Below are 27,541 nucleotides of genomic sequence, written 5' to 3' on the forward strand. Positions count from 1 at the left end.
ATCTTCTCTTTCGATATTCGAAGGTTGTGTCATTTGGCGGCAGTTCGGAGTGTAATCGATTAATTTATTCTGTTACGTTAAATTTAGAAGAAAGTGTATTGTTTAATTATCACCACAACTTGGCAGCGAATATGGCAGCAAGTGAGAGAGTAGATACCATTAAGAGGCATTTATCTGCATCGAAAATTCCGGTATCGCAGGGTGGAGACCGGGATGCTTCCATACCCATCAGAAGGTAATTGTCGTCGTGTTAACTCGAAAATTATACTTTATCCGCGTTTATAATTGACTCTAATTGTGTTTATGAGCTTACGCTAGCATTCCTGTGATAACTGGTTAAGTACGCTTATCACATTCGTTCAAAGTTTATTACAAACGTGACATGAAAGGGTGGAAAAGCTGTACAAGTCGACTTGTACAGCTTTTCCACCTGTCCAGCTTTTTCATCCTGTGGTTTTTACACAATTAAAGAAGCTGTTATCTAAGATGGTAGCAAATCATTCTTAAAAATTAAAAAAACCGAAAAAATTTCGTGTAGTTTCCAAAGAGCTGCTTGAAGTAATATAAATAATCACTTCTTGCAGGAATCTGAATGAATTTTTGCTGTACAGCCAAATTGGATTTCTCCCGGTTAGGCCGTTATGAATTCCGGAATGTTACCGAGCCTGCTTTTGTAAGAGCCGATGGCAGTGGTACTGCGGGTGTCTGCTGCAGTTTTTCTGTGGGTGGTGGAGGGATTTACTCCTGCAGTCATAATTATTACTTAAAATTACACTAATACTGGGCTTGTGTCGGACACCATACTACCAAGTGAGGTGGAAAATAGAATGTTTTGACGGTCCTCGGGGAGTTAATTATAAGGTTCTGACTTCCAAATCCCTTGGCCCTCTGTTACAATGCCCGATCTGATGTGTGTAGATGACCCGTTTGCCATTTGGCAGATGCCTGTGATTGGTACCTAAACTTTTCGATCGGTGAGGCGATTTGCTTATAATTGTAGGTAGGCCAACTGGAAATATTTTGTATATTCCGTATGTATAAAAAATGGGCCTATCTCTCTCATTTATAATGATGTGCGAGAGAAGCTGGAGGGCCGTAGTTTTGGTTCCACTGGTCTATGGCAAAAGATGTTTAAAATTAAGTCAATGTTTTTGTGTGTCAAAAATAGTATTATAATCTATTATATTATTTTAGGACATGTTTTGGAAGCTTTTAGAGTAATTGACCATTGCCAGTTTACTTTTTTATAGGGTTGTTCGGAAAATTCGTAGCGATTTTTGATAGCCGACAGTTGAGACATCGATTGACGCAAAAATTATTAGAATTGTACAAACCAATGAATATTACGATAAATGACCTTGAGACGCGTCCGTTACAAAAAAATCGTTAAGATTATTCAAATAGCATGTAATTTGTCTCATTGCAAAAATGGGTGCGAACAACGTGCATTATCGACACTTGTTTCTTTTCTTTTTTCGTAAAGGCAAAAACGCTGTACAAACAGCAAAAAAGATATGTGATGTTTATGGTGGGAGTGCTGTATCAGAATCAATTGTTTGAAAGTGGTTTGCAAAATTTAAAATGGGCAATTTCAGCCTTGAAGATGCTCCTCGCTCAGGAAGACCTCCTGTTATTGAAGAGGACCAGATCAAAGCATTATTGGATGAAAACCCTCATTACACAACTTGAGAAATTGCAGACATAGTGAAGTCATCAAACAGTACTGTATTTCAACATCTAAAGAAGCTTGGATACGTGAATCGTTACGACATTTGGATACCTCACGACTTAACAAAAAAAAACTTATTGAATCGCATTTCCATTTGTGATTCTCTTGAAAGACAAAATGAAAATGACCCTTTTCTGAAGCGTTTAGTGACAGTTGATGAAAAGTGGATCATTTATAACAACATCAGCCGAAAACGATCATGGGGTAAGAAAAATGAATCACCGTTAAAAACTCCAAAGGCCGGTCTTCATCCAAAGAAGGTCATGCTCACTGTCTGGTAGGATTGGAAATGAATCCTGTACTACAAGCTGCTTCCACAGAATCAAACAATTGATTCTGATAAGTATTGTTCCCAATTGGATAAGCTAAACATGGCAATTAAAGAAAAACGTCCGGAACTGGCCAATAGAAAAAAAAAGGCATTGTGTTTCACCAAGATAATGCCAGACCTCACACGTCTTTACGAACACACCAAAAGTTATTGGAACCAGGCTGGAATGTTTTACCCCAATTCCCTTACTCACCCGACCTTGCCCTGTCGGACTATCATTTGTTCCGTTCTCTACAAAATTCCCTTCATGATAAAAACTTTGATACTTTGGAAGCTTGCAAAAACCAAGTGAATCAGTTTTTTGCGGGAAAAACTGGAAAGTTCTACAAAGAGGGTATCATGAAGCTGCCCCATAGATGGCAACACGTCATTAAAAACAATGGCACATACATAATGAAATAAAAGTATATTTTTAGTTTTAAAACAATTTCTTTTATTTCTCTTAAAAATCGCTACGAACTTTCTGAACAACCCAATACAATTATATAAATTAATTTTTTTGTTTATAAATGCTGTCGATACAAAAGCAAATATTGGCTGAACTTAATGTGGTCATAAAGATGTTATTCTGATCAGTTCTGTTAATTGCAGTCTAAAATTTTTTATAGTTCTTTTGGGCCGACACCCATTTGGATGTCTGTCGGTTGATAATTGCTTGTTAAAAGCAAAGAAAGTAATAACTTATAATCTTAAATTTAAAATAGATATTTAAAGCACTAAACAATGCATAACACCTTGTTATTGCAACAATATAGACCACCTGTGCTGATAGCCACTTTCAACCTCTAATGTTTTATTCATTAGTTACATAAACTTTAATGAGCATAAAATAACTTTAATGTGAAAAGTTTTAAGTAGAAATGTTATAAATGTTTGAAAGCTTTGTATTCTTTTATAAAATGTATACATTAAGAGGTAATTTAAGATAAAAATAATTGGATACAGAGGAAAAGATGCTAATAATAGATCACACGACTAATCAAAAATCATTAATAATTCACCCGACTTAAAATAAATTCAAATTATTAGTTTTCTACGCATCTAGATGTCACGAGGTTTTAATTTGAAACCATACTGTTTTGTTTAAATACAAACAAAACAGTATGGTCTCAAATTGTATATTATCATGTGGTCTCAAGTATATATATTATACTATAATATATAATATATAAAAATGAATAAATATGTAAACTATATTTTTTTTAAATTTGATGTAAATATGTGTTTATTATTTGATTTAAATGTGACTGATTCCATTTTATAATAGCATTTCAAGTACAGTGAATCTCTAATGTGGGGATATGTTTCACATTATACTAACACCTGTTATGTATGAAGCTTGAGAGTGGCATAACAACATAACAGCCAAAAAGTTGTAAACACATTTTATGAATATTGATCGTATAACACTTTATAGAGGAACACATTACACGAGGATTCGTTGTACACTCTTTATAAACTATACAATTGAGAAAATCCTATAAAACTTTTATATTATAAATTGTATTTTATTTATTATAAATTATTATTTATAATAATAACAAAGCAGAAAATACATAATACTCTTGTTATTTATAATTATTATAAATAAATTTAATCAAAATTTTGACATTGTTTATATAAAATTTTTCAATTTTGCCAAAAAATATTATTTTTCAGCATTATTTTTTATCGGTGTCATGATGTTTTAATACAAAATTTTTGCTTACTTTTATTTCGATGAGTGTAATAATTTTTTTATAGTTAAAATTATCAAAAAATGTATGATAAGATTCATTTGTTAAGTAGTAAACTGTCTAGTAGCTATCTTTAGATAGAGACCGGACGGATTTACATAACATGCAACCTTTGTACCGTAAATTTTATTGTATATATTCATATGTAACTGATAAAACTTTTTTAAATTATAAATGACAGGCAAGAGCTATTAAAATGGAATGGATGGGGCTACAAGGATTCCAAATTTTTCTTGGACAAGAAGACAGAACTTATTGGATTTTCTGGGAACAGGTATGATCTGTTTTTTTATACATTTTTTTATTTTATATTGATAAGTTTTGTGAAATTTCGTAATGCAAAGTATTTATTTGATATTTTTTTTATAAGTAGTCAGAAAATATTATTTGACGATTATTTACACAAGAATTGAGGAAAAAGTTCTTAAAGAAAGTGTGTTTTCTTTCACCAGTATAATTGTCCTGTTAATAATTAATGTCCACATTGACCAAAAAAAAGTAATATCTTTCCTGCACAAGAAAACCTTGAAGTACGATTGAATGCTTTAAATAAGGAAAAGATTTTTCTTTGATAGGCACTAGTAAATGATATTTAAAATTAACATATACATATACCTTTTTAGTGTTCAATGAAAGAAATTGCAATTTATCAGTAAACTTATTTTAAAACTAATACACGGGCATTCACACTTTTATCATGCTAAGGACAGTCGTAGACAGTCATTTTGACCACCTTTGCTAAATATTTAAATAAAAAGCAGTTTTTAGAATAAATAGGAAAGTTCAAAAATGAGATGGTTAATTGGGGCTTCGATAATTGCAGTCCTACTCTTATGGAGAGTTGATGGATCAGAATATAACAACAAGGTGACAAAATGGGCTAAACAGCTTTTTAAGGTATAAATAACTTTAATTATAACTCGAGTACTTTTGGTCAAGTTGGTTAGTTTTGGGAAACAATATGGCATGTTCCTTCAGATGGGTTTCTAGTTGTGGCCTCTATGTGGTATACCACCTCACTGTTAGTTGGCTGTCTTAGGAGACAAGATAAACTGGATATTTCATGTGTGTTGTAGAGATATCTGTTGTTGGAAAGTAACAATATCAGTGGGGGTGGGTTATAGTTATTAAAAGGTTGAAAGGCAAACACTTTGGTGATTTTTATAGAAATATTTCCAAGAAAAGGTATGGATGCTTCGGAACATGTTTTCCTAGAAATAACCCCTTAGTGTAGAGGATTGGAAAAGCAAGCAAAAGATTTTGACACAAACGTGAACTTGTTGAGGTATCCTTCCCAGACTAGCGCATGCTTTATGATGTCAATTTAGTGACTGAGCAAATCTGCAGAGTTGAATAAGATATAAGTTTCAAGAAGATTGTGCCGATTTTGGAATTTTTGTATGTTCTGGATTGGAACAAGTGAGAGGGTATAATCTAAATTGTAAATTGTTTTCATGACAATACCAAAGATTTAATATATTATAGACAGTGTAATTCTCAACACTTCTTTATCCATTTTTTTTTTATTGGAAAAACACAACCCAAGAAACAATGCCTTAACTTTTATTTCACAAAATGCATTTCGGCTTTTCTGTAAACAATGGTTCTTCTCAGTCTATAAATCAAAGGAAAAAGATTCAAATGACAATTACAAAAAGAATTACAAAACAAACTTTAAAAACCAAATAAAGTGATGTAAAATATACAGTACATAAAACTGCAAATATCACTCACAAAACCAAAAATCCAACTTGTAGATCAAAATGGTGAAAAAAAAAATGAATGTTTTCAAATGCCTTGAGCAACCATGTTACAGAAATAACACCCTTCAAGCTGGTGATAACATGTTATTGTCACCAGCTTGGAGGGCTTTATATGAAGTTTAACTCTAAACATGAAGTCGGCCAAAATGGCTCGATCCATACAAAGCAAAATTGGCCAATGGAGAAGTTGTTAAACTGGTTTGGCTATACAAGTTCCCCTTGTAGCCTGAGGAGTAAAAAATGTATTCTAATGATACATAGAAAAAAGAAATTTTTAGAGCTTAGAGTTAATATTTTCACTTCCCAGTGAAACTACGACTGCCGATTTCCAATTGGGCAACATGCTTTTCATAATTTAAATTATAATGTTCCATTTCTCATTCAGTTTCCAAATCCATTCTTTTAATATGAAAATGGTTTGCAAGGTAATTGAAAACTTTTGCTTTTCGCTCACTTTTTTGATCTATGAACTGGATTTTAATTTTGTGTGTGATATTTATACTTCTCGTTCAGTACCGTGTTTATTACACGAAAATACAATCTGTGTCGTGTAAATACACTTCTACAGTATCTAAAAAAACATTTGAACAGCAGTCACTCGAAAATAAGAAATATCTTACAAATTTGTAAAAAACACACTTTGTAATACATCTCCATAGTAAGAATTTTTAGTCATTTGGCTTAAAACTTCAAACTACCTCTACAACAATTCTTTTCTATAAAAATAAGAACTAAAACATTAAAAAATGTTGACTTGCCTTTCATCACAGACAAACAACTAAGGAAATTCAGAACAGAAAAATATTTTGTTCTGAGTTTCCTTAGTTCTTTGTCTATGATAACAGGCAGTTGAGAAGTAAAACAAATCAACAATTTTTAAGATTTTTATCATCCTTTTTGTTGTTTTTATAGATTGTTTCTGTCTCATTGTATGTATTTTAAAAGAAATTTTTTCTATTTAACAATTGCATTCTTTACTTAAAGTATTTTCAATTTTCATTTCTCCAGAAATAATAATAATTATTACTAATGTTCCAATTACTACCTGTTCAAATAATTATTATTATTTTTTTTTTTACATATTTTTCCCTCTTTTTAAAACTTTAATGGAATCATTAATTTACTTTTACTTTGTGGATAAACTACTCATCGTTTATAATTTAACCAATTGCGGCTTTATGCTCCTTAATACATTTGTTCAAGGTCCCGCCTGTCTTGAAGATATAAGAATTTTTAATAACACGTGTACATCCAAATTTATGTACAATGCACGTTACAGTATTTAAATTTATTGGACAAACAGAATGGAAAGTTATCCAACAATGAGTTGCATAATTTTCTTGGCAAAAAGTATTTATATATAAGAAGCAAATTAGCACAAGGTTAAAAACAATTGTGTATGGCACAATCTGTCATGAGATTTTATTTAAAAAATAACTTTTATGTTATTAATTATTATAGAAAAAAAGCAAAAGGCTTAATTTTGAGATAGAGACAAGTTATTTAAAAATATTGTAAATAATAATTAGTAAAAATATTCATTAAGTTACATCGCCTTCTCTATCTCTCCACCCTTTGATCTTTAACCACCAAAATTTAACAGTATCAATGTCACCTTATATACAAGTTACTATGCCAAGTTTCGGATCTTAAACTTTACCCCGTCCCGCAATACTGAACAAAATTACACACATCAAAAGTAAATAAAAGAATAGCTCAGTTACTACTAATGAATAATTATAAATTATTGTTTGACAAGTTTAAAATGACTGGTGTCGTAGAAAAATTTCGACGTACAGTACGTGCAATATTAAGATTTATTATCGGCGAGACGCAAGACAGACTTTGGAAAAATGTATTAAAGAATAATAAAGCTGCAATTATAGACAGTGTGTAGTTAGCCATTGTTTATAATCACTTGCAGTGTATAATTAGTAATTTTAATATTGATGATGATTCCATTAAACATTTCAGAAAAGGAAAAATATGTATAAAAGAAAATTATTTGAAAATGTAACGAGTAATAATAATTAACAGTTCTGAAGAAATGGAAATAGAAAATATTTTTAAGTAAAGAATATAAAACTTGTATTAAAAATGTAAATTGATAAGTAGAAAAGAATTGTTTAAAAAAAAAAAAAATGGAAACCATTTTTTTCTTTTCAAATGACTCTCATTTAAATGTTTTTATTTAGATACTCATAGAAATTGATTTATGTGATGTGAATTGTTGTTTCGCTTATATCATATTTTATGGAATCGTTATTCAATGTTTAGTTTTGTTTTGTAATTCTTTCTGTAATTGTTATTTGAATCATTTTCTTTTGACTGGACCGTAGACTTGACCATTCTTAGATGACAAATCAAAATATGTTTTGTGAAGTAAAGGTTAAGGAGTTGCCTCTTGGTGTGGTCTTTTTCCCATAAGGAAAAAGGGATAAACAAGTGTTGAGAATTACACTGTCTGCAATGTATTAAATTCAAGATTATCATCTATGTTTCTTTGTAGATTAATACCAAAGATATTGTAAGGAGAAATTAAATTCTCTATTGGTTGCAGATTTGGTTTTGCTCTCCATCCAAGGCCATTGGATTACTTAATAATAGTTTAACTGTTTTTGTACACATTCCTGTTTTCAAAAAGGCAGTTCATTATTGGTGTGATTGAACTGCATTTTAGATAAAAGATTATCTGTGGAAGTTTGTGCCAAAGATGGATAAAAATATTTGCAGTTTAGAATTCTTATATTTGCTTTTCTTTAAAATATCTTTGGTATTAGTGTGAATGTAATTTGTAAGACTTAGCATTAAAGATTAAGATTTTTAAAGTGAATTATATAGTACATTTTTATTTTTTTAGATATCCTATTGGTAATAAAAACTTGCCAAATTTTAAAAAATGGGTTGAGGATACACTACAGGTAGACATGAGTGTATACTTTCCTGCTCAGGTGAGTTTTCTTAGAAATAGTAATTTGGTTTTCTTATGTTGGAAGAATGTCCTCTTTTATGCTCTAAATTACTAGTTAGGAGATGCTGCCCAATATGGGATTGCCAATGTGCACATCCCTGCTTTGCAGGAAAGACTCTACTTCAAATAGGAAGAAGGACACGTGACAGATTAAGTGCACTAGTTCAAGGATTCTCACAGTCAAGTTAGCACACCTTGCAATGAATCTGTCCTTCCAACATATGAAAATCAAAATTGTTATATACACATGATTACTCAAAATATATTGTATGCATTTCTTATTTGATAATATTACAGCCAGAGTTGACCGAAGCATTGCTTCCCACTCCCATTCTTAATGAAGAATTCATGGAGGAATTGCAGGAATTGAATGTTTCTTTCACGACAGATTCACAAGACAGATTGTTTAGAGCTCATGGTATTATTTTCTTAAATATTTTATTAAAATTATTTTTATTACACTGCAGGAAAGTATGTAGAATTATGTTTTTAAGAGTATGTAGAATACTCTTAAAAACTCATACAGATTACAGTATAATTTTAGAATTAAAAGAGAGTTATAAATGCAATAGTCTTTGCTAAGATATCACACAATTTTGGAGAACGAATCTGTTATTATCGGATTTGTTCAGGATATTTAATACAGCATTTAAGTGTTTTTACATGCCTGCAATAATGCATTTTAATTAATTAATACATAAGGTAATGAAAAAGTATGTTTTAAACTATATTAATTATATTAGAAGCTTTTATATTATCTTAAGTAAATATATTCTACTTATAACATACAGTGTATAATTTTATTTAATAATCTTGTTGCAGTTTTTGGAAGTTATCTCTCTGTTTCATAATAATTGCCTAATTCTGTATCATTTATAATAAATTTAAAGCCAAAATTACTTTTATTTTTAATTAAATAGTAAGGAATCTTTAGGCATTCTCCTGTATGTTGTTGTAATATACAGTATATTTAAAAAATCTGGAATTATAGAGAAAGTTATTTTCTTTCAAACTGTTTGATATGTTCCTCTTCAAACCTTGGACATCTTTGCAGACGAAGTACCACATTTCTGTAGGGCTTAACATCTTGACAAGTGACGGAATTCTAGACTTTCGTCACATCCTGTAAAATAGAACTTTTTAAACTTTTTCCATTTGTGACTCCTTCAATTTGAGAAAATTTTATGCGACCTGTGGTATATAAGTATATAAAATAGGTATACAAGTATATCACTTAATGATGATAATTCATAAAACAACTCTTTGATATACGTATTACTTTACCATTTATTGCCATTTATTAAAGACAAAAGCAAATTTGCATACTAATGAGTTGGGGTGCATTGTCCAGGATGATAACACCTTGCCGTGGCCCATGTTTCCATAAATGTTATATCAAGCAAATCACACAATTCAAAGTTGCAGTAGTATGACAGTTTCACTCTTAACATGCATGAAATAGTTTGTAACATTTAACTTGCAAGTTCATATCATTATTTCTCCTGGGGATGTGATGAAACTGAACTTTTTCAACATGTGGATTATCTCACTTTATGTGTTTATACATTTACAGTCATCTAACAATATGCTAGTTTAATGATGTCATATTATTTTTACATGTTTCTGCTACCTACACAAATAAATGTATGTGTTGGTTTCATTAGATGTGTTTGTGTTGTGTTTGCTTAACTGAATGGAGTGGATTTAAACTTTTGCAACACACCTTAGGTTGATGACATTCCATTTACTTCTTTGCTTAACTGTAGAGTTCTTCCTTGTAGAGGAAAACAAGACATTTTCACTTCTGATTAATATAAATGAAATTAAAAGACAAAATAGATGCAGTAGGACTTGTCTACATTAAATAAGCTTCAAAATAGTGTGTGAAATGTAAATGTAAGTTGTATGAAACTACCTCGACGAATTGGAAATAGATTTCATCTTAGTGTATTCTGTAAATGCGATACTGTGTATATAAATTGTTTAAGGGAATATTGCAACAAAAATTTACAAATGATTGATCTCTATGACAGTTAAATAGTTTGAAGTATCCATAAGGAATCAGATGGTTGAGGCAGTTAAGGTGCTGACTCACCATTCTGGAGGACCAGGGAGAAACGCCGGGAATTTTTGAGTGGTCTGCCCTAGAAATGTCAGGCCCCGTCCCTTGCTGCCAGGTCACCCACATTACATGCCCAACCAGCTGGTGTGGGATAGGTGATGTGGATGAAAGGCCCTCTTGTTGCCTATGAGACAAAAAAAGTAGCATTAGTTACTTAATTCTACTAATTTGTTTTAATTAAATTTTGTAAAAATATAGTTTAAGAATCAACTCAATGACTAAATAAACATTTTAGAAATTGATATTCATGTATTTTGTAGGTCATACAATGAGGGAAATTTTCACATTGAGAATGGGAAGGTTTGAACGAATTCCAGATATTGTAATCTGGCCGAGTAAGTAGCATTTTTAATAAATTATCTTCAAAACTTATAATCTGATCGATTAAATTTCTCATAGAATGTCACTTGGACGTGACAAAGATAGTGCAGCTTGCTACAAAACATAATGTGGTCGTCATTCCATTTGGAGGTTTATTTTTTTCTATTAATTAAAAGCTCAACTAATTATAATGGTCATTCGAACAATTTCATTATAGCAAAATTTTTCAGGCGGAACCAGCGTGTCTGGCGGTTTAGAATGTCCATCTGAAGAACGCAGAATGATTATTTCTCTAGATACATCGCAAATGGTAACTGTGAAACAATCTAGTCTTGAAAATCTGTAGTAATAGTTAACATTTCATTTTCTTTACTTCAAGAATAGAATATTGTGGGTCGACAAAGAGAATTTGACAGCTTGTGTTGAAGCGGGAATCATCGGTCAAGATTTGGAACGAAAAGTAAGTCGAATTGATCCCTTATAACAAAATGATTAATAATACTCTCACAGCTAGTGCTAGATTAGCTCAATGGTCTATATTCTAACAGTTTAAATAGTCCAGTAAATTCTGGAAGTTGCATTGTGCTTTTTGGGCTAGAAGGTCTCAAATATATATTATGACTTGATAATTTCAATTAAACTGTATCAATAAGTTAAAAGAAGCCCATTTAGGGTTTACAATAAGACACTATCCTAATACAAAATGTCGCAGTATAAGCAATGTAACCAAACAACATTAGGCATTAGAAACACCAACAAGTAATAAGTAATGCACTTGTTGTGCTACCTTACTGAGTTTGAAAAGTTATTTGTCTCTCCTTCCGAGACAATGGCACTAACATTGGATGCCACTGTTGAGACGGAGATGCGGTTCTAATGGAATTTTCCTTTTTTCTGGGTGATTCTCGAATTTGACGACTGGAATGTATAGGCTCGGGTGTATAGAAGCATTACCAGTGCTTGATAGGAGATGGGTCGATAGCTAAGTTGATCTAACTTTTCTGACTTCTTTCCATGTGATCTGTATCTCTCTCTTACTTTCTGTTTAATGGAGTTTTTATACTTAGCCCAATTTTGGTACTATTACATATTTCAACATAAATGTCAACTTGTTTCTACTGGATATGCTAATGAACTGCCAGATTATATATCGGGCTGTGATGAGGCTAATTTAATGATTATGAGTCAAGTAATTTGACAGTATAGATAGGTAGTTAGACCACCATCTAATAAGAAATTTATCTGTAATTATTAATGAAGTGAGTAAAATGATATGGCCTTTCTCCATTTTCTTGTTTATAAAATTGTACTCTTGATGTGTTACCAGCTTAGAGGTATGAAGGAGTACAGTACATGTCAGAAGTTGAAATTTGGCAGAGAGTATCAGGTGCCCAAATCATGTGCGCATAAAAAAAACCAGACTTGTAGGTAGTCGGGAGACCGAGAACTGAGACAAAATAAAATACAAAATGGCAACACTCTCTACAAACAGGCAGTAGTGCGAGATTTGCGCATGTGTTGCTCGTTGATAAGTTGGAAATACAAATATTGTGAAATTGAATTTTGACAAACACATGCATTAGGACGTTCGAAAAGCGAATGTTGCTAAATTGAATTTTGACAAACGAATCTTTGAAAAAACCCATTTACCTGTCCTATGTTATTCTCCACATATTTCTGGTCACCACGTGATAACCTCGACCGATTGACCAGAGATATCTGGTTTCATCATTGGAAATTTTTGAAACTAGATGGCGTGTTGTTATAATTTTATATTAAAACTAACTTCCGAAATAGAATTATTATTTCTTTTTACATTTATTAATATATATATATTAATAAATGTAAAAAGAAATAATAATTCTATATATATATATATATATATTTTGTTTGTGCAAAATAAAAAAATAATTGTGAACAATGCAATCGCCACCATTATTTTTTCAAAAATGGAAAATTTTTGCATTGACAAAAATTCAACCTGGGGCGTCATTCTCAATGGAGAGAAATTTCAACATTGGATAGGTTAATTTCACTGAAAATGTATTGTGGATGACCTTGTGGTCATGGCTGTGGCTGGCAAAGTTTGAATGATTGTGCTCAAAACCAGCGATACCAAAGATGATTGGAGAATGAGAATGAGACCCGCTGTGAGCGTCTAAGTGATCCCACTTAGTAGTGAGTCTCCGAGACATAGTCTTGTCCCAAATACGGCCTTGCTGTTTACTTGTTTCTATTTGGAATGAATCTCAAACCAAGTCTTTTGGCTTTGACGATGATTTACTGAGTCCTTTGAGACAATTACTAAAAAATCCACACTACATCCAAACAGATGACCAAAATTTGCATATATATACATACACATACATACATATGTATATATATATACATACAAACGTATATATATATATATATATACAGGGTGGGCCAGCGAAAACGAAACGGCAGTGTGTTCGTCGTATCGTCCACCTTCCAATGACCTTCCCTTGTATTTTATAAAATATAAATTTTCATATTTTAACGTGCTTTGCATTAATTAAAATTAATATTTTATTATAACTGCATTATGTATCTTTTACAAATTTCTATACTACATGTGAAAAAAACGATAAGGTTGCTATTGTATATTCGAATAATTTAGTGGCAGAAGGAATGTCGAAACCAGGTGTTTCCAATCAGCCAGATTATATAGGCATTGGCACATGCGGTTTACAGAGCACCAACCTCACCCGGTTTAGCTGGTGGATGCTTCACACATAAAGCATCTAACTTTATATCCCGGACCGATTCTGAGCTGTTAGCCTCCTACCCGTCAACTTCCAAGCAGCCAGATTATAGGCATTGGCGCATGCGCTTTACAGAGCACCAACGTCACCCGGTTTAGCTGGTGGATGCTTCACACATAAAGCTTCTAATTTTATATCCCGGACCGGTTGTGGGCTGTTAGCCGCCTGCCTGCTAGATATTCGGCCGCCCTCGCCCGATTATGTGAATCATGAGTAGACTAGATCAACGGCGGGCAACCCCCGGCCCGCGGGCCAGCTACGGCTTGCGAAAAGTTTCTATCCGGCCCGCGAGATCTTTAATAGATTATTAAATTGGAAAAATAACTAATTAATAGTTATTTTTCCAATTCTTTGTAATTTTCGAAAACGATAAGAGAAATAAATGTAGTAATTAACTTTTTATTTATTTATTTCATATTTGCAGACTAAAAAAATTACGAGTCACAAGAAGGCGTCAATTAACTACTACGGCCCGCGGAAATAACGTAAAATTTATTCTGGCCCACGTTATAAAAAAGGTTGCCCACCCTAGACTAGATTTATAACTTAACCCAACCGATAGAAGTTTACTGGCTTGTTTTTATGATAGTTCCGTATAGTTGACAGGAGTTTTAAAAAAAATCCATTAAAATATTTGATATATTTATTCTGCGTTTATTCCGCTTTCCCATCTTATATTACTTACGGATTTCAATGCTAAACCGGTGATATTACGATTTAGTATGTCCCATCTGTAAGGGGATGCAGAAAAAACGTGTACAATTCTAGTACAGTGTTAAAAAATTAACTGTTACTTTGGCAGCATCATTTACAACCAAATTTAATGAATGAGACGTACTGTACAATGGTACAAAAAAGCTCTAGAATTTATTTTCTTTAAATTTACGATTTATGTATCGGTTGTCATAAAAATTTCTTTCCACTTCTTTCCCAAGACTAGAGATATTCAAGTACAAAGTAACCGGTTTCGACTTATTTCTATTTAAGTAGTAGTTAAATAATTAAGCGATTAGGGAATTAGAAACATAAGTAAAACCCCGATGAAAGAGCCGAAATTTTACTTAAACAGAAGCTTAACCGAACCAATCTCTTGCCGAGTACAGTGGGGACTGATCTCTTCATAATATTAGATGTAATAAAGACAGAAATTTTTCCAGTTCAATGAGAGTGACCGAAAAGTTGTAAATTTTGGAAATTTTCGTGGACACTTGGCCCTAAAACGAATTAGTTAGAAAACGAACGACGGACAATCTGTTAAGTTTAACATATTTAGATTTTTACAGCTATGGTGAGAAACGTTTAAAATTTACAACAGCCCTGTGGCGTCCTTTGAGATATACTAGTGATGCGACAAAAGAGGCATTTGACATTGACCGGTATCGGCACCCTCGGGATTTGGCACGCACACACCTACCTGGACCGTCTCCGATTTCATTCATTAGCCACTCGTAGGGAGCTATTTCACTAAGTGGACTGTTTTAAGATTTAAAAAGTAAAGAATATTTTGTTATTTTTATGTACGTTTCTTCACAAAGTTATATTTAATTATAAGTTTCTTTAAAAGTATATTCGTACAATTGAAGAATTTTTTGTACTAGGTATGTATATTCGTCACACATTTTGTTTTACCAAGTAAGTTTTTTATAATTTTAATTTTAGCCCTTATATCGTGGCTAGTGATTCAAAAATTTATTTTAAAAAAGTTTTGGCTCGAGACCATATAATGAAAAAGAAAACATTATTAAAAGAGAAAGACCAATGCCTAAATTAAATATAAATACGTCGACAAAAAATTTCGACATTTTGACGATAAAATTTATGACGAATGACGATTCTTTCGTAAAATTGAAGCAATTTGGAAATCAAAATAGAATAGAATTTAACAATGGTAGACAATACAAAATAAATATTGAAAATTATAACGAGATAATTACGATTAATAGGTATATCTAAATTAATAGATGTTATATGTTTTTTCTCGAAAAGAGAATTGGCATTTAGAGGGCGTAGAGAATTTATTGAATCTAATAAGAAATTTCGATATAATTACCTCTGTTATTTATTAAGTACGTCAGATAATCTATTAAAAATACATTTAAAGAAGTATACGGTTTTTACTGGCTTATCGAACAAACGAATACGAACGGGCCCTGACGCGCAATTAATTAATTGCCCCCGTAAGTCGGCTTCTTACAGAAACACAGCTTCCCTATCATCAAATGTCACGGCACGCCACTGATATATACTATATACATCATACATACATACATACATACAGTCCCTGGCCAAATTATTAGATGCACTATAGTTTTATGCAAATTTTAATTATCAGCTACTACAATTTGATCTTTGAATATTTATTACCAATGAATTTAACCTATAATGTACAGTTTACTTTATTACATAGGTTCTAACACAAATAAAATGTTATATTTATTGAAAATTTTTGTTTTTATTAACGTAGTAAAAAAATACAAAATTGCCATTTAAATTTTAGTATTTTGTTGAGCCACCTTTTGCAGCTATGAGAGCCTCAATCCGGTGCGGCATGCTGTCGATGCAAGACTGGACTGACTCTTGCATTTGTGGATGATGATTCCACACAATGATGATTTTTTCCAAAAGCTGCATTTTGGTTGTGATGACCTCTTTGGCCGCTTTCCTCTTCATGAGCTCCCACAACATTTTCTATGGGGTTCATGTCAAAACTATTACCCGGCCAATCCAACAGAGGGATATTTTGCTCTTGTAGATATGTTTTTACAGACCTGGCTGTGTGGCAGGGAGCTCCATCTTGCATAAAAATAAATGGTTCCCCATTTGGGAACCATTCTCTAACCTGTGGCAGCAACCGATTTTGCAAGACTTCTTTATATTGGTCTTGCCTCATGGTGCCTTTTACTAAGTACAGGCGCCCAGTGCCCTTGCCACTGATGACAGACCAAACCATTACTTTCGTGGGGTGCTTAACAGTCTGAATGACGCAGTCAGAATGAAATTTTTCGTTTCTACGACGACGGACAAAATGAGCTTTGTTGGCTAAAATTTCAAATGTGCTTTCATCACTGAAACAGACCTGAGAAAACAAAAAAAAATATATATCTTATGAATCAAGTACCTACTGTTAATTTGTCTATTTTATAGTAAATAATCTATTTAATGTTAAATTACCAATCTCCGGAAGTCTACCTTATCACACCACTGTTTGGCCCACTTCAAACTTTGCTTTCATTGCAACTGTTAACTTGGATTTTCTTGCTGGACGGTAAGCCTTAAAATCCAGATCTTTCAATTTTCTGCGAACAGTGCACTCAGAAGCATTCACATTTGCGTCTTCCAATTGAGATTTTATTGATTTAGTGGTAGCAAATCTGTTTTCTAAGCAAATTTTCTTAAGACATCTTTTCTGACTTAGGGTTGAAAATTGGCTTTCTGCCGCATTTATTTTTTCTTTTCAAACTCAGATCTTCATCTGATTCAACTTTTTTCTTTATACGTCGTACGCTAGCTTCAGACACCTTCAGCCTTTGTGAAATTTCACGGTTGGAATACATTTTTGTATTAACGAGGGCTTTGACTTCAGCTTTTTTACGTGGTGAAGGGTCCTCCTTTTTCTCCATGTCAAAAGATCACAATTTATTATATCTGGTTGGTAAAAATACTACTATCGAAGAAAACAAACACTTGCGTAATTGTATACCACGACCTAATTACAAGAGGTGACCACACCCACGTCCACACCAGTAGCAAGCGAGAACGCAACTGAAACACGTCCGTACTTGTACGCTATACTTCAATTTCTAAGCTCTGATACCTACCAATATATTAACATTGTCAATGAAATATAACAAATATAGGTTACAATGACATTAAAAAATAAGTTTCGTTTATCAAAATTACGATTTATAAGATAGACCTACACCAGACCAGGTATAAAACATTGAATTATTAGACACACTACAGATTTTTCATAATTTGGCCAGGGACTGTATATATAAATGAGAATGTTTGTTCGCTATACATGCCTAAGCTATTCGACCAATTGCTACGAAACTTGGCATTTATGTTTATACATACCTAACTTGTCGAAATCCCACCCCAAAATATCTAATGAATTTCTGTAAATCAATTTCTCACTATTAGATTTGCTTATTTAAATGTAACACCATGTATTGGCAAAATATTTAACAAAATAATAAACTAAATATAATTATTCTAAAAAAGGATATAATTTTAAAAGGTATATGTTATATTCACTTAATTACTGCAACAATGATATAGCATGAAATAGACTTGCTATCTAAATGTCAAATTCAGCCTTTTTAAACATTTAATGAAACATCAAACACCATCTATTGCTGAGAAATGTTTATTGAACAAAAACATTTTCAGCCTAGAATAGGCCATCTATTCTGTTAGGTTGAAAACGTTACTGTTTCGTTCAATAAACATTTCTCAGCGATAGACGGTGTTTGATGTTTCATTAGACTCACTATATCATTACCGTGAGAGGTAGCATATAGCACTTGCCTGCGTTCAATCAAAAGCATTACGCTGTGAAAAATCTGTAAGTACATAGTATTTAATTTTCCACATCTAATGACATGGGTTTTTTCATTTCTGAACGGTACGTTCTTAATCCTAATAATCGCCCTCCAGTAGCCGATTGCATAAAACCACCAAACTCTGGTAGTTAGTTAGTCGTAGATTGGGGCACGGCTATGTAGAGTTTTCCAGGTTTTCTTCACCTAAATAGGGTCCAGCTTCCCATGAAAGATTTCTTGGGATGCATCCCCCGGCAGATCACTCGTGTCGTATTACAGTAACTAAATAAACTAAACTAATTCTAACAAGCCGGGCTGTGACTTTTTGACACAATGTTCTCAATTCTTTTAGTGGTTTTCTTGCTCCTATACATCATGCTTTTCCTGTTAGCAATAGAATCGTGCCAGTCATCGATCTAACTTTGTTCGAGGGAAGATTTGAATTGAAGTAATGTGACATCCTTTCTAATCCTGAAGTTTTTATATAGTTGATCTCTGCCTCCTGTCCCTATGCTTTCTACATCTGTTCCGACTTTCATGTATCTAACTCCTTTCTTGAGATTGAGAATGGACAGGCAGACATACAACAGTTGAAATTTATAGGTCTACAATTTTTTCATATTTCAGTCCAATAATTTTTCTATAAATGTGGTATTTACAAGAACATACTTCCCACATAGTTTATACAATCTGTTGCAAAAGTGTAAACACTTTATTATAACATTAAATACTTAATATTCAGTTAGATGCTTTTTAACCCACACACAAACACCTTATTTCACTGATAATTATTTATTAACCATAACGAATGTTTTCAACCTGTTCTGCAGGCCATCTTCAAATTTTTAAAAATCACGGAATATTGATAACTGTTCTTTTTTTGTATAGAACAGTTAAGAACACATTTAAAGTACAAAATTATTTGGGATATTGAACTATTTGAATTCAAATAATAAATTACAGTAATATGTGTTAGGCTCAAAGACCAAAATCACTCATTGAGCAAAAAAAACGACCAGAACACGTGGCTAATTCAAAATGGCCACGACACAAATTTTGCTTCATGGCCATTTGTAAAAATGACCACAAAGTGAAATTCACATTGTGGCATTTGTAAAAACGGCCATACTACATTGTGGCTAACTCAAAATGACCCCAAAGTGAAATTTGTGTCGTAGCTTTCACGATATTTGACAACGACGTGTTGTGGTGATTAAGAAAAGCCATAACACATTCTGAACGTTAGCTGATGCAACCACGATACAAAGGATAGGTTGTAACTTATCAACAGGTACATTGCAAATACTTGCAGAGTTTGTATTGTGTTCATTCTTAACCAGTGCTGCTGTTTCTAGTGTAATTACCCTTTTCTAGAGTAATTTCAACTTCCCAGAGTAATGTTTTGGGTAGTCTTATATTTAGGGTAAAACTACCCTGTGTTTCGTGGTCTTATTACTCATCGTGCCACAAGTTTTGCTGGAAAAAGTTTTAGTCTAAAACCATTCTGTTTTTCTCTATAACTGGAGGGTTTAGGATAGGACAACAGAAGCTAAAGTACTGTAGTAATGCAGATTGATGCTAGGTACTGTACATGGGTGTACACTGTACAGTGATACCTCAGTTTTCATCGATAATCCATTCGAAAACAATCGGCAAAAATAACTCTGCAACATTCTTGATTCTCATAAAAACGACTGATTTATTAATAAAAGTTCCTGACAAAGTAATTATTTTTAGTAAATTAGTTGTTAGAAGACGTTGACATCTCAAGCACCGCAACAGATTTTCATGAATGATTAAATGTTGAAAAGTAACAAAGTTACATTTCTTTATGTGATGAATAATTTTTTTACCTACTTATATAAGATGATTGAAGATAAATAAATCATAATGAAAAAAGAAAGTTTTATTTTCTTATCATCACCTTGTTATTAGTTAACATCAAGAATGTGATGGCTTTTAACCATAATAAATCTGTTGCACAATGGTTTTTAACTTTAGCAGCTGATTTTTGTTTCATCGTGTATAGTATGTCAAGCACCTACAAGTATATGTAGTTAGACCTTTAGCACTTTTTAGCAAAACAAAAGAAATAAAATGTATGGAGAAAAATACACATATATTTCTTTGAAATGTTTTTAAGTATGAAAATTAAATTTCTAGGAAAACTTGTAGAACTAATGTTGTTCGGCATTAAAAATTGTAAATAAAAATGTTTCGAGGCTAGAATCCATATTTTAAAGTTACAAACCACTGTGCGTCGTATGATCCTGTATCATGGTTGCATCAGCTAATGTTCAGAAAGCGTTATGGCTTTTCTTAATCACCATAATGCGTCGTGGTCAAATATCATGAAAGCCACGACACGAATTTTGCTTTGTGGTCATTTTTACAAATGGTCACGAAGCGAAATTTGCATCGTGGCCATTTTGAATTAGCCACAACGCATTGTGGTCGTTTTTTTCGCTCAGTGAGTGATTTCGGTCTTTGAGCCTAACATATATATATATATATATATATACAAATTAAAATAACAAAATAATAAAATAGATAAAATCGTTGGTTAAAGGTTGAAAACATTCGTCATGGTTAATAAATAATTCTCAGTGAGATAAGGTGTTTTTGCATAAGTATAAAAGCAATTATTCTCACAGTTTTACTAGATTGTTTTGTTTTATTTAAACAAGTCATACGAAATCTTTTGGACCTTAAGGTTAACAACTCGATCAAGTGCGGAGCCATCACATCCCATCTAACACGGATCAGTTTTAAATGTTAATAATAGACCAGTATTAATTAGTGGCCGACCATCCTCTCTTCCAGAAAAAGGTCGACTACTACTTTTAGTCGAATTACTTTGACCCCCTTTTGCAACGGTGTCTTTTTTCTATCGGCATTCGAATAGGAAAATCCAAAATACGAGGTTACCCGCCTGCACAAAATATGATTTAAGCAGTTTTCCAGGGTGCAGAGTTGGTCCATTTTTCACAAAATTTGATTCGTTGTCAGATGACAATTTGATATTCAGCTGTGAATGGAACAGTTTCTTAAAGGTAACATTCTTAGAGGTAGAGAAAAAATTTAAGCTACCACATTTTCAATTGGCATCTGCTTAACCAATGAAATTGTGCCATTTTGTACCACTTGAGTATTGTGATAAACGTAACATTAATAGGTTAAAAAACCAAACTCTTTATATGATTTTCCTTTTAATATTTGATTTATATAAGTACAAAGGTTATCTTAGATTGTTCACTTAGTATGGATAAACCCTTACCTAACACATTTCAAAATTCTTTATTCCTCTTCTGAAAACAATTTAAAGAATTTTTAAAATGTGTGACATTAGGTACTTGGTGTTTTAAACCCTTAAGTATGATAACATTCATAGTTATATAAATCAAATACTATAATATATTGGGTTGTTCGGAAAGTAGTTTCGTTTTTTAATTACTAGAGGAATTAGATGTATTTTTACCAGCCAATTTTATTTTAAACTACATTTTAATTATATACTTCGACAGCTGACATTTTAAGGTTTATTTGTAAAAAATTTTGTTTGATTCTGTACAATTGTTTTTTTTTTTCGATGACCCATCAAATACGGAAAATCGAAAGCATCATTTTCGGGATATTTTGCTTTTTTATAACTAAAAAATCAAAATGCTGTTCAAACAAGAAAAAAATTGTGGTACATGTTTGGAGATGTGTTGAAAGACAGTGCCAAAGCTGGTTTACAAAATTGCGTTCTGGCAATTTTAATTTCGAAGATACACCACATTCTGGATGGCCATTTGAAGCCAACGAAAACAAAATAAAGGTACCGATTGAAGCAATCTGCTGTATAACAACACGTGAAATCACTAAGAGATTAAATCTGTTAAATTGAACCGTCTATTATTACTTACAACGAATTGGTTTCGTTTCAAAGCTCGATATATGGGTTCCACGTGTTATTAACGAGAGACGCTCTCTATGGTTGGATTTTAAAGAAATTTGTTTTTGAGCTTTTACCAGACAATTTAACAATTGATTCGAAAGTATACTGCCATCAGGTAAACAAATTGAGTAATATCATCAAACAGAAAAGGCCAGAATTGATCAACAAAAGTGTAGTGTTTTACCATGATAATGCCAAATTTCACACAAGGTTTGGTAACTTGTCAGAAACTGTTATAGCTTAGATGGGATGTGTTATCACACCAACCATATTCGCCAGATTGGGCACACTCAGATTATTACTTGTTCCGGTCTATACAAATTTTTTTTAACTGTAAGACATTGTCATTTCAAGTAAATGTCAAAAATCACTTGGATCAGTTTTTTGTAAACAATGATCAAAATTTTTATGAATGTGAAATCATGCTACTACCAGAAACAATGACAACAGGTATTTGACCAAAATGGTCAATATATAATTCAATAAAATATTTATTTATAAGAATATTGCGTTTATTTTTCTACGAAGAAAACAAAATTACTTTCCGAACAACCCAATAATATAATATAAAAAGGTTAGAAGTACGAAAGAATCTAATAATCTTAATGTTTTTTATGTTCTGTCCAAGCTCATCTGCTAGTTATAAATAAAATTTTATTTAAACAATAACATTTCAGAAATTAATATGATTGATATATTATTTGTATAAAATGAATATTAAAGTTAAAATGTAATTTAATTTATAAAAAGCATTGTGTTAAACTCTAGGAACTTTTTGAACAGATGCTTTAAATTGTTATTCTGTTTCACTCAATATTAAAATTCTATTTGGAAAATTACATAAAATAAAAATGTAATATCTTCAGAATGTTGTGCAATTATTGTAGATCTCATTGTTATTTTATGTTGTGTGTTAACTGGTGAAGCAGCTTTATTACAGCCTGACAAACAAGCCCATTGATCTAGTCTGTCATTGGCTTGCTTATCCTGCCATATTAAAAGCACTTTGTTAATCTCTCCATATTTTTTCTAAAGAAAGAATTTAAATCTTTTTATAGTTTACTTATTTGAGAAGCAAATAGATCTAACAAATGATTTTGTCTTAACCAATTTTCAGTATAGAAAAATCTTGTTATAACGTTTTTACACACTCTTGTTTTTTTTTTTTTAATCATTACACCGTGGTGGAGGGGACCAACAGGTTTTCATAATATCTACCATTAATGGATAATAAACAGGGCATGCTTTATGACACTGGTTGATCCTGAGGAGGGTGCTTCCTGGAAGGACTTTGTGGGAAATCGGCTCCTATTTAGGTGTTACAGACCTGAAGAAAACCTGGGAAGCGCCACGTGGCCACCTGCTGGCAAAGTGTGAACCCACAACCGGTGTTCGGTGGTTGTATCCACTCGGCTACCGGTGGGCCTTGGTTTATGAAACAATAGATTGGTTTGACTACTTTTAGACACTATCAGATCTGTATGAAAATACATGTTAAGTAAAGTACTATGTTGCTACATTTTAATTAAATAAAAATCAATCTAATTTTAGGAATTATTTAGTTGTTATGTTTAAATTCTAAAAACTAACTCTTTCTTATAAAGGTTATACCGATCACACTATTGAAAATATACATAAAATCTGGTCATTACTATTAAAAACTTTACAATTCTTCAGAGCTTTCAACCAGGTTTATTACGTTGACGTTAAATAACACGACAGCAAAATAATCCGATGAAATTTCAACAAACAATTATACGTTTATTATCGAATTTTGTATTTAAGTAATTCTGAGTAACACAGTGTATTTTTTCCTCTAGCTGTTGGAGTTTGGAGTACGCACAGGACACGAACCCGACTCCTATGAGTTCAGTTCACTCGGAGGCTGGGTGGCCACCAGGGCGTCGGGAATGAAGAAGAACATTTACGGAAACATAGAGGACTTGGTGGTTCACATCAAAGTTGTCACTCCCAAAGGCGTGATAGAGAAAAACTGTCAGGTAATCATTAAAACTACGTGCAATAAATTTGCAATAAGATATTTAATGAAATATTTTTCTAATCTCTCAAATACAAACTTTGATGCTAGTTTATAGCATAAATTTAGTAGCAGTAGCAGTTGTTATTTTAGGTTAAATGTAGCTCCTATCTATATATATAATCGAGACGAGTTGTTAATAATAAGCGCAGAGCCCAAACGGTTAGGAGTTGAAAGTTGAAATTTGGTACGCAGTTAGGGTATGTTAAGAGAACGCACACTAAGAAGGGATTTTTCGAAATTCCTCCCCACGGGGAGAGGGACAGGATTAAGGCTTAACACTTCCATCAACAATGGAAGTGTTAAGTATCAATAGAAGTGTTAAGTAACAATGGAGAACAAGAGAAAGCGACGTGCAAGATTCACGGGCGCTGGAGGAAAAAAAAAAAGTAATATGTTAGAACATATTTGATTTTCAAATTTAAACAGATTGATTCGCTTTTTCTCGACCCTTCTTCTTTAGAACATTCGATGAAAATCGAACGATATAATCAGAACACGTCGTGAAAATCGAACAATATTACAATATTCAATTTTCAAATTCGACCTTTCATTAGAAATATTTAGTTTGTTGATGAAATTACTCTTTTTCTTCTGTGACTATAACGTAATAATCTTAATCTTCGCTATCATTACTTTTGCCCGAGCAACGCCGGGCCTATCTGCTAGTAATAGGATAATTTACAAGAAATTTGTTATCAGCTAATGGGTTTGCACTGACGATTCTGAACATCTATAAAAACCATTATAGCAACAAAAACTTTGGCATACTTTTGGTTTTTCCTTGAAATATATGTGCTATTTGTTGGATTCTGTGCATTTAAAATTGTTTTAGAGCACAAAGATTACGACGGGTTTTTTCCCCTTCTTCTTCTTTTGTGTGTCTGCATGTCTTTTATCTCTGTACGTGGTGGTTTATTTTTATACTCTTAAGTTTCATCTATTGCATACAATTTGCAGCTTTCACTAAAAATAATTTTGTCTTTTCATATTTGTTGTTTATAACGAAAATAGTGTTTTTGGCTAATAATTTGATAAAGTTAGCCCTTTAACTGAGGGTGTGTATTTCAATATAAAAATGAAATATTTGAAAAGTAGTAAGATAAATACTTCAAACAGCTGGATGACCAAAAGGCAGTCTCTGGTTCCAGGAGTCAATCTTTCAAATAAATAAATATGCCAGCAGGTTTTGTTTATTTTTTTTTGTTCTCTCCTCCATGTTTTAGTGACAGTCAATGTAGAATTCTATATTTATCAACTTTATCTTGAAAGTTTAAATACCAGTACTTCATTTATCAGGTTCCAAGAATGTCGAGTGGACCAGACGTCCATCACTTTATTTTGGGTTCGGAAGGTAAGTTGCGAGATATCAAAACGTTGCCCTGAAAACTGTGCGCACAATTTGTTTTGTTTTAATCAGGGACGCTTGGAGTCGTAACGGAGGTGGTCTTAAAGGTGCGCCCGATTCCAGAATGTACAAAATACGGCTCTATTGTGTTTCCTTCTTTCGAACCCGGTGTTTCTTTTATGAGAGAGATAGCTCGACAGGTAAAAATAATTCCAAAATACCAGAATGCGTTTTATACTTCTTTTTTAAGTTTGAGTTTCGTAATTTATTGTTTCAGCAACTGAAGCCTGCATCTGTTAGGTTAATGGACAACGAGCAGTTTATATTTGGTAAGTGTATTATAAAACAATTAATGAAATCGGCTTATTAACAAATGACAAATAATTTTTTGTCAAGGGCAAGCTCTAAAACCCGAAGTGTCGTCTTCCTTTACCAGTGTTTTAGACCATTTTAAGAAATTTTATGTGACCCACATCAAAGGATTTGATGTTAGCAAAATCTGTGTTGCAACTCTGCTGTTAGAGGGAACCAAAGAAGTAAGGGATATTTTTGTGTCCAAAATAATATATATAATTTTAAAATAAACTATAATTTTCTAAACATTTATAAAAACAGGATGTTAATATTCTCGAGAAAAAATTATATGCCATAGCAAGTAAATTTGGGTAAGTTTAACGACAAGAAACTTTCAAATAAATCGTGTTTCTTGTCAAGTTTTAACGTATGAAACCAACTTTGCCATTTAGAGGAATGCCTGCAGGTGAAGAAAATGGCAAGAGAGGTTACATGCTAACATTTGTAATTGCATACATTAGGGTAAGTGATTTGTTTGTGCATTATTTATTGATATCCTGAATAATAATCTAAGAAACCCTGGAAATTTAGGATCTCGGAATGGATTATGGTGTAGTCGCAGAATCGTTTGAAACATCGGTTCCGTGGGACAGGTGATTTACCTTTATTTTTATGTAATTTACTTTGTTTGCATAAAACATCAATTTATATCATACTTTCAGGGTGTTAGATTTATGTCGAAACGTAAAGGATAGAGTTAGGAGAGAGGTCGAGCACCACAAAATCAATTTTCCTCCTCTGGTCACGTGTAGAGTCACTCAGACGTACGATGCCGGTGCATGCATTTATTTCTACTTTGCATTTAACTACAGAGGAATTTCTGATCCTGTGCATGTGTATGAAGAAATTGAGGTAATGTTTGATTTTTTAAATTACTTTTTATTTTGTTTGAAGTAAAATTGAATCGAAATTCAGGCAGCTGCAAGAGACGAGATTTTAGCATCGGGAGGAAGTATTTCACATCATCATGGAGGTACGTAGTGTTTTACATTTAAAATAGTGTACACAAGAAAGTCCTTGTTTAACATCACAAAGATGTTAAGCAAGGACTTTTTTAAGGGTTTACTGTTGAATTTTCTTTATAAATTGATGGTTAAGTTGTAATAACAAATCAATAAACAATGAAAAATATATTTACAGTGGGTAAACTGAGAAAACGTTGGATGAAACAGAGTGTTTCAGACATAGGAATGGGCATGATGAAAGCAGTCAAAAATTACGTAGATCCTCAAAATATCTTTGCCAATGGAAATTTGTTGTGATAACGAAATATTTTTTGTATACATTTTTAAAAACTCAAACTTGAATATTTGATTTGAAACCATAAGAATATTTTTCCCTTATTTACTTTGAACATTCTGTTAATCGAATTTAATTTTTGTCTTCCATCTAGAAATTCATCAAGCAAATGTAAATAGTCATATAAAAAAAAATCTGGAAAGATGCTTAAGTTTTATGCAATCACATTCCCAGATAGGAACCAAATTGTCTTCCGTAAATGGAAAGTATTTTGTAATGCCATAAAAAATGTAAATAACTCATTATGTGTATCTAGTCA

At 32.3% G+C, this 27,541-nt stretch overlaps 1 protein-coding gene across 1 annotated transcript; it reads left to right on the forward strand.

The window, feature by feature from the left end:
• Positions 1–27,255, forward strand: Agps (alkyldihydroxyacetonephosphate synthase). Its single transcript, XM_067267883.1, has 19 exons — positions 1–235; positions 3,978–4,070; positions 8,420–8,510; positions 8,828–8,948; positions 10,913–10,987; positions 11,052–11,123; positions 11,204–11,283; positions 11,353–11,433; positions 24,064–24,243; positions 25,581–25,635; positions 25,702–25,829; positions 25,907–25,958; positions 26,026–26,165; positions 26,245–26,294; positions 26,376–26,445; positions 26,515–26,576; positions 26,646–26,835; positions 26,899–26,956; positions 27,124–27,255. Exons 1-19 carry the CDS (start codon positions 132–134, stop codon positions 27,243–27,245), a joined length of 1,824 nt encoding a protein of 607 aa, XP_067123984.1. The 5' UTR covers positions 1–131; the 3' UTR covers positions 27,246–27,255.
• The last annotated feature ends 286 nt before the right edge of the window (positions 27,256–27,541 follow it).

This window comes from Centruroides vittatus, unplaced genomic scaffold (assembly GCF_030686945.1).
Source record: "Centruroides vittatus isolate TY-2023 unplaced genomic scaffold, ASM3068694v2 contig_3103, whole genome shotgun sequence".
Taxonomy (NCBI): Eukaryota; Metazoa; Arthropoda; class Arachnida; order Scorpiones; family Buthidae; genus Centruroides; species Centruroides vittatus.